The 13,967-nt window shown below is 45.4% G+C and overlaps 1 protein-coding gene across 1 annotated transcript in view; it reads right to left on the bottom strand.

Annotated features, from left to right (window-relative positions):
• Window positions 1-13,967, bottom strand: part of LOC130207760 (E3 ubiquitin-protein ligase RNF123) — a 101,634-nt gene that overhangs the window by 34,749 nt on the left and 52,918 nt on the right. The window contains exons 30-34 of the mRNA XM_056436447.1: window positions 11,971-12,058; window positions 11,697-11,781; window positions 6,057-6,196; window positions 5,290-5,346; window positions 3,199-3,330 (exon numbers count right to left, since the gene is read on the bottom strand). Of these exons, the coding sequence (XP_056292422.1) occupies window positions 3,199-3,330; window positions 5,290-5,346; window positions 6,057-6,196; window positions 11,697-11,781; window positions 11,971-12,058 (502 nt within the window). The remainder of the gene's footprint in view (window positions 1-3,198; window positions 3,331-5,289; window positions 5,347-6,056; window positions 6,197-11,696; window positions 11,782-11,970; window positions 12,059-13,967) is intronic.

Here is a 13,967-nt window from a genome sequence, read left to right on the forward strand (position 1 = left end):
AATAGATGTCATGTGACCAGAAGGACAGATTAGAGTTTAAATACATTCAATGAATGTGACAGAGTGTATGAATAGTTCATAGTAGGCATATTCCACGATGGAGACCTCCACGATCCATCAGCAGATGGCGGTGGGGAGGCGGAGTCTCAACAGTGGGCGGAGTCTCAACAGTGGGTGGAGTCTCAACAGGACAGTGGCGTCGTCGGTAGCAGGAATTCCACGACCCAGACCTCGATGATCCATCAGACCCTAACCCTAACCCTAACAAACATGGAGAATCTCAACAAATGACGGCAGGTATGAGACTCAAGACACACGTCACACGGAGCTGGATGAAAGGAGAGGACTGCAAAGCGACAGCTTCACAACGTGCTGTTGCTCTCATGGGGACGACTGGACATCGGGGGACCAGACGTCCTCTTTCCCCGGACATGTCCTGCTTTTGAGACCTAAAGAATGCGTCCGGCAGGGATTCCAAAAACGTCGGGATTTTGCTTCGTCGGATATTTGTGTTTCTCTGGGTTTTCATAAACTAGGATTTATCCCTTACAAGTTTTGGAAATGGTATCTCCCTTACATTCCACCTTCTTGCGTGAGCTGACAGAGAGCAGTCATTGGTCGACCGATCTCAGGGTTGCCAGATACACGATAATTATCCTCCAAATACAACCATGTTGAGCCTTTGGTACGATACTTCACCGTCTCCAACCTGGCAACACGGAGCACCTCGCCGCCTCCACTAGTTCATTGTTGTTTGTGCTATAAACTCCTCCCAGCGCCGCCGCTCCCATAGCGCACTACGCGCTGTGCGGAGGGCACCACGTCCTGAGGGGCTCCACAAAATAGGCAACTAAAAAATCCTCATAGTTATAATAATTATAATGCCGATATTATTTCAGTCTAGAAATATTAGGCACCTTTAGGCATGTATATCACAAAACAGGCAGAACAAGAGAGATGTTTAATCTCAGCGCCCCCCCCCCCCCCCCCCCCAGTGTCCTCTTTTTCCCAACCTCAAATCTGGTCACCCTACTGGACATCACTCGGTGACCACAATGACCTCGGAGTGACTGAGCATTATGTTGATGAGAAGTGGGCGCTGCATTCACATGCCCTGACTGATGAACACAGAGGAGACACATGATGCTGACACTTTACTGAAGTTGCACAGCAGTGGAATGTGTCAAATAAAGTCACCACACTGAGCAGATAGAGCACCAGAGATGATCGCTGCTGCCAGACGACTGCCTTTGATCATGTCCCTGCGTCACGTCTCCAGCGCTCTGTCACAGTGTCTCTGCATCACTGCGTTGGACAATGTCCTGACAGATTTTATGGCACTTTAGTTCATATGGCAGAACATTTAAAATAAGTGTCAAGTTCTAGGAATTGACAAACTGCACTGAAAGTGTTTTCTGGTGTCTCACTCTAACAGGGACAACACATGTTATGGCACTTTCATTCATATGGCAGAACATTTAAAATAGAAGTGCGCTATACACTACTTTTGAATTAATTATTGGATTTTGCGAATACAAATGCGATTAATCGTGATTAATCGTGATTAATCAGGGAAATCATGCGATTAATCGCGATTACAATTTTTAATCGTTGCCCAGCCCTAATATATATACATATATATACACATATATATATGTACATATATGTATTAGGGCTGTGAAACGATTAACATTTTTAATCGGGTTAATCACAGGTTTTTGTGGATTAATCATGATTAATCACATATTACCGATATTCTCGGTATATTTTGTGAGAACATAGAGATTTATGACAAAAGACGGATATATACATTTATACATTCTTCTATACAATGGTGCTGCAACTCAGCAGTTATTTAGCAGTTTTCTTCCATATGGAACATTAATACATCTTCATCCTAAACAGAATGTTTAACCCTCCTGTTACCTTTAGGGTCAATTTGACCCCATTCAATGTTTAATGTCGGTGTTCGTTGGGGTCAATTTGACCCCAGGCTGTTTTTCACTGTGTCAAACATAAGAAATATCAACTTTTTTATGTATTTAAAGGGCTATTTAGGTAGTCAACAAACAAACATAAAGTACCTCACACTTAAACTTGGGAAGCAATATTAATTCTAATAATTTTCTGGAGGTTTTAATTGCTGGGGTCAAATTGACCCCGAGGGTAAAATATGTTAGTAAATGTAAAGGTAACAGGAGGTTAAACAGAACATGTTTCTCTTGTTTGTCAACCATTAACTCCACCATGATACAATCTAAAGGCCTCTAGTCTTCCTCTAGCAGCTGCTGAGGCAAACTGACTGTGTGGGTTTTCTTCATGAACTGGGCCGTGATGAAAGGGACGGCGGGGACACCGCTACAAAGCTGAAACCTCACCGGCCCGGACAGGTGGACAGATTGACAAGTGACTTTTGTTTTGCTCGGTCCCGATGCGCGCACGGAGCTCTGTGGCGCGCCAGACGGAGATCGATAAGTGTTAACGCAACGCGAAGAGACAGAGATGACATGCTGCTGTGGAGATACGATCAACAACAGACGTTTAGTTTAATAAAAGAACAAAGACGTGCTCTAGAGAACATGTCAGGGGGCGGGCCAATCTCTTTAATGTCATGCGATCTACCGACACTACGCCGCGATCGACTGGCAGGTCGCGATCGACGTGTTGAGACCCTGATCTACAGGAAGTAAAAGTCGTCACAAGGTTTCCGGAGGTGAACCTGCGGAAGGATCATTACGATGAACAGACCGTCTGCATGAGAGCGGACAGAGTTCAGATTGAAGTGGTGTATTGGAAGCTCATTTTGCAAGTGACTTTTTTTTCGTCCCGACGACCAACACCAGACGGATTGGAAGCTCATTCTGCGCATGCGTTAAATGCGTTAAAAAAAAATAACTAGTTAAACCTGTAATTGAATTAACTGAGTTAACGCGTTATTTTTCACAGCACTAATATGTATATATATATATGTATATATATACATACATATATGTACATATATATGTATATATATATATATACATATATATATACATATATATATACATATATATGTATATATATATAAATGTATGTACAGTATATACATATACACACACACTGTTAATTTAGATAACCGATCTTTGTGTGACGTCATTCTGATTTCCGTAGAACTCAAGAGGTTAAACCGGCCCCTATCAAAGTCCAGGTGTGAATTACCTGAGCGAGCCGCCTGAGGAGGAGCTCTGCAGACGGGCGGGACCAGTCCAGGAAGATCTCTGGAACCAGAGTGACAGTCATCTCCAGAACTCGCAGCAGACTGACGGACAGGTCGAAGCAGGTGGCACACACCTGGAGGACAGGGGTCACATGGCGGAGCAGCAGGTGAGTCGGTCCTCAACACGATGTTCATCTGGATACCATCTCTCCACGACGAGAGACAAGGGTCCACCCACGTCTGGAGGTGGGTCGGAATACTACAGGTAACCTTCAGGTATCAAGCTCCTCCTCTTTTATGAACCAGCTCCACCTTCAGTCCTGGAGACTCCGCCCCCTCATGGAGAATGAAGACTTTCCTCTTGATGGTCTGATAGTGAGACCTGAACCAGGTTCACCTGGAGAGACCTGGAGATGCTGCTAGAGGCTGAGAGGGACGTTTAGGATACACTGAGCTCCTCTCTCCTCTCTCCTTATGGACGCTTAGGAGACACTGAGCTCCTCTCTCCTCGCTCCTTATGGACGCTTAGGAGACACTGAGCTCCTCTCTCCTCTCTCCTTATGGACGCTTAGGAGACACTGAGCTCCTCTCTCCTCTCTCCTTATGGACGCTTAGGAGACACTGAGCTCCTCTCCTCTCTCCTTAGGGACGCTTAGGATACACTGAGCCTCTCTCTCTCTCTTATGGACGCTTAGGATACACTGAGCTCCTCTCTCCTCTCTCCTTATGGACGTTTAGGATACACTGAGCTCCTCTCCTCTCTCCTTATGGATGCTTAGGAGACACTGAGCTCCTCTCTCCTCTCTCCTTAGGGACGATTAGGAGACACTGAGCTCCTCTCTCCTCTCTCCTTAGGGACGCTTAGGAGACACTGAGCTCCTCTCTCCTCTCTCCTTATGGACGCTTAGGATACACTGAGCTCCTCTCCTCTCTCCTTATGGACACTTAGGATACACTGAGCTCCTCTCCTCTCTCCTTATGGACACTTAGGATACACTGAGCTCCTCTCCTCTCTTCTTATGGACACTTAGGATACACTGAGCTCCTCTCCTCTCTCCTTAAGGACACTTAGGATACACTGAGCTCCTCTCTCCTCTCTCCTTATGGACGTTTAGGATACACTGAGCTCCTCTCTCCTCTTCTCTCTCCTTATGGACGCTTAGGATACACTGAGCTCCTCTCCTCTCTCCTTATGGACGCTTAGGATACACTGAGCTCCTCTCTCTCTCTCCTTATGGACGCTTAGGATACACTGAGCTCCTCTCTCCTCTCTCCTTATGGACGCTTAGGATACACTGAGCTCCTCTCTCCTCTCTCCTTATGGACGCTTAGGATACACTGAGCTCCTCTCTCCTCTCTCCTTATGGACGTTTAGGATACACTGAGCTCCTCTCTCCTCTCTCCTTATGGACGCTTAGGATACACTGAGCTCCTCTCCTCTCTCCTTATGGACGTTTAGGATGCACTGAGCTCCTCTCTCCTCTCTCCTTATGGACGTCTAGGATACACTGAGCTCCTCTCTCCTCTCTCCTTATGGACGTTTAGGATACACTGAGCTCCTCTCTCCTTATGGACGTTTAGGATACAGAGCTCCTCTCTCCTCTCTCCTTATGGACGTTTAGGATACACTGAGCTCCTCTCTCCTTATGGACGCTTAGGATACACTGAGCTCCTCTCTCCTCTCTCCTTATGGACGTTTAGGATACACTGAGCTCCTCTCTCCTTATGGACGTTTAGGATACACTGAGCTCCTCTCTCCTCTCCTCTCTCCTTATGGACGTTTAGGATACACTGAGCTCCTCTCTCCTTATGGACGCTTAGGATACACTGAGCTCCTCTCTCCTCTCTCCTTATGGACGCTTAGGATACACTGAGCACCAAAGGTCAGGGATGTCTGTGAGGTCAAAGGTCAGGGATGTCCATCCGTACAGATTGTGAAGCCCTCTTAGGCCAATTTTTTATTTGTGACATTGGGCTATATAAAATAAATGTAAGTGAAACATGTCGTTTGACAAGTTTGGCTGTGAACATGAAAAAAGGGGCGGGGCTAACAGATTTGAGCTGAACGGTTTAGCTGACTGTCGCTTGCTCACCTTCAGCTGACGAGTGTCCACAAAGTTCCTCTCTGGACGCTCTGCCGCCTGCTGGATCTGAGACAGGAAGTGGAGAACCTTGACATGCGTGTTTAAAAACTACCCAACAAAATAAAAGCCACCGCTACGTCCTACATAACATCTTTAAATCTCGTTTGTTTCTTTTTCCCCACGTTGATAATTCACTTATTTCTCTTGGTACATGCTAGATCTGACAACAACATATATAAATACACATCTTGAATTTGAGAAGACTAAATCAGCTTGAGGCTTAATTAGTTGAACTTTCCTCTGATCTGAACTACAACGGCGAGGCAGATTTGATATTCAATAATCAATCACACGTGGGAATCAACATTTTGGGATCAAATGTCGGCTCAAGAGATTTGAAATATCGAGGCTGCAGCGAATGTCTTGTGTTTTCATGCACAGCTGTCGTTCTATTTGATGACATCATCACCCCAGAGGAGAGTAAAATCCTCACTTTGAATTCAGTGATTTGTATTTAATGGACTTGAATACAGCGACATTGTTTCGTCACACATGCGGATTGAAGCTAACGACTTGGGGACTTGTTACTTTAATCTTGATTCAGTATAATTTGACTTTTGGACGTTACAACAATCGAATACTAACAATATATTAGTCTAGCCTGATCTTCAGGGTTTGGGAAAAGAGGAGGCCCTTTCAAAGAAATACTGGCAGGTGATTGGATGAACCACCTGTCAGTCAAACTCTAACATAAGGTAGAGCGAAGGCTCTCTCACCTCCTGGATCATGCCGATAAACTCGGAGAAGGCCCAGTTGAGCTGGTTGAGGACGCTGTTGAGGAACGAGGCGGCCATCTCTTTGTCCACGCTCAGCAGCTCCGCCATGTGCCTCTGCAGCAGCAGCGACGGACACGGCTCTGAACCAATCACAGGGGAGGGGGCAGAAGGTGAACACAGGGCTCAACCCAAAGGGTCAGAGGTCAGTATTCTGCAGCATACATACACATACATATATAGATGCATATATATACACATATATATACAGATGCATATATATACACATGCATATATATATATATATGTGTATACATATATATGTGTATATACATACATACACATATATATGTGTATATACATACATATATACATGCATATATATATATGTATATACACATATACACACATGCATATATATATGTATATACATATATATATATACAGATGCATATATATACTAGGGCTGTCAATCGATTAAAAAAAATTAACTAATTAATCGCACATTTTGAAATTCATTAATCGCGATTAAAAGTTTATTTTTCTTCTTTTTAAAGACCAAACTTCACACAGAGCTGTGTTTTCAAAGAGGCTCCTACCTATAAAGTGCCAGCAAGGTATTTAATATTGTGGATGATAAATTGTTTCTTCAGTGAAACATCAGATGAGTAAAAAAAAAGAAGTATATTGAGACCCCATTGGTCCTGTCATCTTTACCACTGAAGAGCAGAACCAGTGGCCTTGGTGACTGACTGACATTCACATATGTCACGTTCACCCTCTGGAGGCTGGGCTCATGTCTCCATTCTACAAAAACATGTAAATTCACCGTTTAAAGTCTTTTGCATATGACACACCCCCCCACGTGTTCTACATCAAACATTCCAGAACAATCTCAGCTCTATTCAATGAGGCTCATTGTGTGCCGTGTTCTCTGCTCTCTGACTGACAGGCTGCTAATGAGCCTCACCTGTGAGGTGGGAGGTCCTTTGTGATTTACTGAGTGTTCATTGGTTGTTTTTTCCCCAAAATGTTGACAGACAAACGGATTGACCAATCACGTTGAAGGTTTCGTGTGACGAGTTCTTTCCGCTCCTCGTCCCCCGACACGTCGCCCCTCCGTTCCTCTGTGTATCAGAGGGGGAGACGGGAGGAAGGAGAGCAGGAGGAAACCCGACTGATTCATCCACGAGTTAAACTCATTTATGATCCTTATTTTCGCGGAGAAATAATTGAAACAGTGTTAAACCGTACTGCCGCGGCTTGACACTCGGTTTGAGTGTAAAAACTTCAACGAACACCGGAAGTAAACAAAGTTGCGTTAATTGCGTTAAAATATTTTAGTGCGTTAACGCGGCCAAATTAATCGCATAGATTAACGCGTTAACGCTGACAGCCCTAATATATATATATGCATACGTACACTACCGTTCAAAAGTTTGGGATTACTTAGAAATGTCCTTATTTTTCAAAGAAAAGCATTGTTTTTTTCAATGAAGAGAACATTAAATCAATCAGAAATACCCTCTATACATTGTTAATGTGGTAAATGACTCTTCTAGGTGGAAATGTCTGGTTTCTAATGAAATATCTCCAGAGGTGTATAGAGGCCCATTTCCATCAACTATCACTCCAGTGTTCTAATGGTACATTGTGTTTGCTAATCGCCTTAGAAGACTAATGGATGATTAGAAAACCCTTGAAAACCCTTGTGCAATTATGTTAGCACAGCTGAAAACTGTTTTGCTGATGAGAGAAGCTATACAACTGGCCTTCCTTTGAGCTAGTTGATTATCTGGAGCATCACATTTGTGGGTTCGATAAGATGTGGGTTCTCAAAATGGCCAGAAAAAAAGAACTTTCATGTGAAACTCGCCAGTCTATTCTTGTTCTTAGAAATGAAGGCTATTCCATGCGAGAAATTGCAAAGAAACTGAAAATGTCCTCCAGCGGTGTGTACTACTCCCTTCAGAGAACAGCACCAACGGGCTCTAACCAGAGCAGAAAGAGAAGTGGGAGGCCCCGGTGCACAACTCAGCAAGAAGACAAGTACATTAGAGTCTCTAGTTTGAGAAATAGACGCCTCACAGGTCCTCAACTGGCAGCTTCTTTAAATGGTACCCATAACGCCAGTGTCAACGCCGACAGTGAAGAGGCGACTCGGGATGCTGGCCTTCTAGGCAGAGTGGCAAAGAAAAGCCATATCTGAGACTGGCCAATCAAAAGAAAAGATTGGTATGGGCAAAAGAACACAGGCATTGGACAGAGGAAGATTGGAAAAAGGTGTTCTGGACAGATGAATCCAAGTTTGAGGTGTTTGGATCACACAGAAGAACATTTGTGAGACGCAGAACAGGTGAAAAGATGCTGGAAGAGTGCCTGACACCATCTGTCAAGCATGGTGGAGGTCATGTGATGGTCTGGGGCTGCTTTGGTGCTGGGAAAGTGGGAGATTTGTACCAGGTAAAAGGGATTTTAAATAAGGAAGGCTATCACTCCATTTTGCAACGCCATGCCATACCCTGTGGGCAGCGCTTGATTGGAGCCAATGTCCTCCTCCAACAGGACAATGACCCAAAGCACACCTCCACATTGTGCCAGAACTATTGAGGGAAGAAGCAGGCAGCTGGTATGCTGTCTGTAATGGAGTGGCCAGCACAGTCACCAGATCTCAACCATTGAGCTGTTGTGGGAGCAGCTTGACCGTATGGTCCGCAAGAAGTGCCCATCAAGCCAATCCAACTTGTGGCAGGTGCTTCAGGAAGCGTGGGGTGACATTTCAACAGATTACCTCAACAAATTAACAGCTAGAATGACAAAGGTCTGCAATGCTGTCATTGCTGCAAAAGGAGCATTCTTTGACGAGAGCAAAGTTTGAAGAAAAAAATTAATACTTCAAATACAAATCATTATTTCTAACCTTGTCAATGTCTTGACTATATTTTCTATACATTTTGCAACTCATTTGATCAATAAAAGTGTGAGTTTTCATGGAAAACACGAAATTGTCTGGGTGATCCCAAACTTTTGAACGGTAGTGTATATACAAATATATATATACTAGTGCTGTGAAAAATAACGCGTTAACTCAGTTAATTAAATTTCAGGTTTAACTAGTTTTTTTTTTTTTACGCATTTAACGCATGCGCAGAATGAGCTTCCAATCCGTCTGTTGTTGGTCGTCTCTCCAGCAGCATGTCATTCTGTCTCTAGTGTCGCGTTAACACGACTCCGATCTCCGTGTCGCGCGCCGCAGAGCTCGGATGCTGGCGTGTGCGCGCACATCGGGACGAAAAAAAGTCACTTGCACCCCCCCCCCAACAACTCTTCTCTCGGCTCGCGCGGCAGAGCTCTGATGCTGGCGCGCGCACTGGTGAGCAATGCAGGGCTCTCAAGTGTCACGCATTTCGGTCTTAACTCACGCACTCCCGCCACACAACGTATTTCTCACGCTGAAACCCCCCCCCCGCCCCCCCCCCTCAACAACTCTTCTCAGAGCTCTTGCCTGTCTTGAGAGCCCTGTAAATGTATATATGTGATTAATCATGATTAATCCACAGAAACCTGTGATTAACCTGATTAAAAATTGTAATCGTTTCACAGCCCTAAATATATACGTATATATATATATACATATATATCTACGTATATATATATATACGTAGATATTTAGATATCTACGTATATCTATATATATATCTATATATATAAATATGTATTACATATAATCTCCAATCTAAAATCTACTGAATGAGACTGAGGATCTTCTACAAAAAGAAGACAACGTAGATGAAAGCAGAATCAGAAATGGGAGTGATTGATCAATAACTTACTTTGGAAACTAGCAATGGACAGATCCCCTGAAAGGCATGCAGATGAGAAGCAGATGAGTCATCGTCATGGAGATGAGAAACAGATGAGAGTCATCGTCATGGAGATGAGAAGCAGATGAGTCATCGTCATGGAGATGAGAAACAGATGAGTCATCGTCATGGAGATGAGAAACAGATGAGTCATCGTCATGGAGATGAGAAACAGATGAGTCATCGTCATGGAGATGAGAAGCAGATGAGAGTCATCGTCATGGAGATGAGAAACAGATGAGAGTCATCGTCATGGAGATGAGAAGCAGATGAGTCATCGTCATGGAGATGAGAAACAGATGAGTCATCGTCATGGAGATGAGAAGCAGATGAGTCATCGTCATGGAGATGAGAAACAGATGAGTCATCGTCATGGAGATGAGAAACAGATGAGTCATCGTCATGGAGATGAGAAGCAGATGAGTCATCGTCATGGAGATGAGAAACAGATGAGAGTCATCGTCATGGAGATGAGAAGCAGATGAGTCATCGTCATGGAGATGAGAAACAGATGAGAGTCATCGTCATGGAGATGAGAAGCAGATGAGTCATCGTCATGGAGATGAGAAACAGATGAGAGTCATCGTCATGGAGATGAGAAACAGATGAGTCATCGTCATGGAGATGAGAAGCAGATGAGTCATCGTCATGGAGATGAGAAGCAGATGAGTCATCGTCATGGAGATGAGAAGCAGATGAGTCATCGTCATGGAGATGAGAAGCAGATGAGTCATCGTCATGGAGATGAGAAACAGATGAGTCATCGTCATGGAGATGAGAAGCAGATGAGTCATCGTCATGGAGATGAGAAGCAGATGAGAGTCATCGTCATGGAGATGAGAAGCAGATGAGTCATCGTCATGGAGATGAGAAAGTGAGTTGAAGTGAAGCCACGTGGTGCAGACATGGCCTCAATGTGTTTATGGGAACTGGTGAAAGAGAACGAGAAGTCTAAAACTAAACTGACAGAAAGGAAGACAGACAGAGAGAGAGGCAGACAGAGAGAGAGACAGAGAGAGAGGCAGACAGAGAGAGAGACAGAGAGAGAGGCAGACAGAGAGTCAGACAGAGAGAGAGGGAGACAGACAGAGAGGCAGACAGAGAGACAGACAGAGAGACAGAGAGAGAGGCAGACAGAGAGGCAGACAGAGAGTCAGACAGAGAGAGAGGCAGACAGACAGAGAGGCAGACAGAGAGAGAGACAGAGAGACAGACAGAGAGAGAGACAGAGAGAGAGGCAGACAGAGAGACAGAGAGAGAGACAGGCAGAGAGAGAGACAGGCAGACAGACAGGCAGAGAGAGAGAGACAGAGAGAGACAGAGAGATAGAGACAGAGAGACAGAGAGAGAGGCAGACAGAGAGAGAGACAGAGAGAGAGAGAGACAGAGAGAGGCAGACAGAGAGAGAGACAGAGAGAGAGGCAGACAGAGAGAGAGACAGAGAGAGAGACAGAGAGAGAGGCAGACAGAGAGAGACAGAGAGAGAGAGAGGCAGACAGAGAGAGAGACAGAGAGAGAGGCAGACAGAGAGAGACAGAGAGAGAGAGAGAGGCAGACAGAGAGAGAGAGAGAGAGAGAGAGACAGAGAGAGAGGCAGACAGAGAGAGAGACAGACAGACAGACAGACAGAGAGAGAGACAGACAGACAGAGAGAGACAGACAGACAGAGAGAGACAGAGAGACAGACAGAGAGACAGACAGACAGACAGAGAGAGAGACAGACAGACAGAGAGACAGAGAGACAGACAGAGAGACAGACAGACAGACAGAGACCACCTACTCTGCAGACTGGGCAGGTTGGCGTCCTCAGGTTTGGTCTTCAGCAGGTGAGGAAGACGAGTGTATCTGTAGCCAAAACCACACCCCTGAAACACAGATACATACACACATACACACACCTCCGTTCAGTATTTTGATGAAATACAACAAAATACTTGTGTTGCTACGCTGTGTGCGTAGGTGTATAGTTGTGTGTATGTGTGTGTGTGTATAGGTGTGTGTGTATGTGTATAGGTGTGTGTGTGTCGATGTCTAGTTGTGTGTGTGCGTCTCACCCTCCACAGCCTCACTAGGATCCAGTTGGTCTGGGCCCAGGGTCTCTGTTCGTACGGAGCCAGCAGGTTTCTCATCATGGCGACACGTCTGAAAGGAAACATGACATCATGGTGACATCACCGTGACATCACCGTAACATCATGGTGACATCACCGTGACATCATGGTGACATCATGCACCGTAACATCATGGTGACATCACCGTGACATCATGCACCGTAACATCATGGTGACATCACCGTGACATCATGGTGACATCACCGTAACATCATGGTGACATCACCGTGACATCATGGTGACATCACCGTGACATCATGCACCGTAACATCATGGTGACATCATGGTGACATCACCGTAACATCACGGTGACATCACCGTGACATCACGGTGACATCACGGTGACATCATGCACCGTAATATCATGGTGACATCACCGTGACATCATGGTGACATCACCGTAACATCATGGTGACATCACCGTGACATCACCGTGACATCATGCACCGTAACATCATGGTGACATCACCGTGACATCATGGTGACATCACCGTAACATCATGGTGACATCACCGTGACATCACCGTGACATCATGCACCGTAACATCATGGTGACATCACCGTAACATCATGGTGACATCACCGTGACATCATGCACCGTAACATCATGGTGACATCACCGTGACATCATGGTGACATCACCGTAACATCACCGTGACATCATGGTGACATCACGGTGACATCATGCACCGTAACATCATGGTGACATCACGGTGACATCACCGTGACATCACGGTAACATCATGGTGACATCACCGTGACATCACGGTGACATCACCGTGACATCACGGTGACATCATGCACCGTAATATCATGGTGACATCACCGTGACATCATGGTGACATCACCGTAACATCATGGTGACATCACCGTAACATCACCGTGACATCATGGTGACATCACGGTGACATCATGCACCGTAACATCATGGTGACATCACCGTAACATCACGGTGACATCACCGTGACATCACGGTGACATCACCGTGACATCACGGTGACATCATGCACCGTAATGTCATGGTGACATCACCGTAACATCATGGTGACATCACCGTAACATCACGGTGACATCACCGTAACATCACGGTGACATCACCGTGACATCATGCACCGTAATGTCATGGTGACATCACCGTAACATCATGGTGACATCACCGTGACATCATGCACCGTAACATCATGGTGACATCATGGTGACATCACCGTGACATCATGGTGACATCACCGTGACATCATGGTGACATCACCGTAACATCATGGTGACATCACCGTAACATCATGGTGACATCACCGTGCAGGATTCTTACACATTTTGACCAATGGATTTCCATGACTTTTCCATGACTTTAAACCAAAGTTCCATGACCAAACTATAAATGTTTTTTCATATAAACATGTATATAAATGTGTATTCTTGTTATCTAACTGTTTTCCTTTATGTGCAAATCCATCTGTTGGACTGTAAATAGTGGTTCGTTAAACGTGAGACTCTTGAAGTGAAGGAGCACAGCGAGCAGAGATGAGCGTTTGCTTTCAACACCAGCGTCACATATCAGGCTGCACCTTTGGGTGATTCAAAGAACAAAGTGAATTGTTCACCTTCAGTGGCCACATGACCACCACAGTCAGGGCGTCACTGTTACAGCATCGGGTATCGACGCTCTGCTCGGCGTAGCAGTCGCCCTCGCCGTAGCTCCGCTAGCCCTAGTAGCTCCGCTAGTCCTAGTAGCTCCGCTAGCCCTAGTAGCTCCGCTAGCTCTAGAAGCTCCGCTAGCCGTAGCTCCGCTAGCCCTAGTAGCTCCGCTAGCTCTAGAAGCTCAGCTAGCCGTAGCTCTGCTAGCCCTAGTAGCTCCGCTAGCCCTAGTAGCTCCGCTAGTCCTAGTAGCTCAGCTAGCCGTAGCTCCGCTAGCCCTAGTAGCTCCGCTAGTCCTAGTAGCT

Source organism: Pseudoliparis swirei, chromosome 18 (assembly GCF_029220125.1).
Source record: "Pseudoliparis swirei isolate HS2019 ecotype Mariana Trench chromosome 18, NWPU_hadal_v1, whole genome shotgun sequence".
In the NCBI taxonomy this organism is placed as follows: Eukaryota; Metazoa; Chordata; class Actinopteri; order Perciformes; family Liparidae; genus Pseudoliparis; species Pseudoliparis swirei.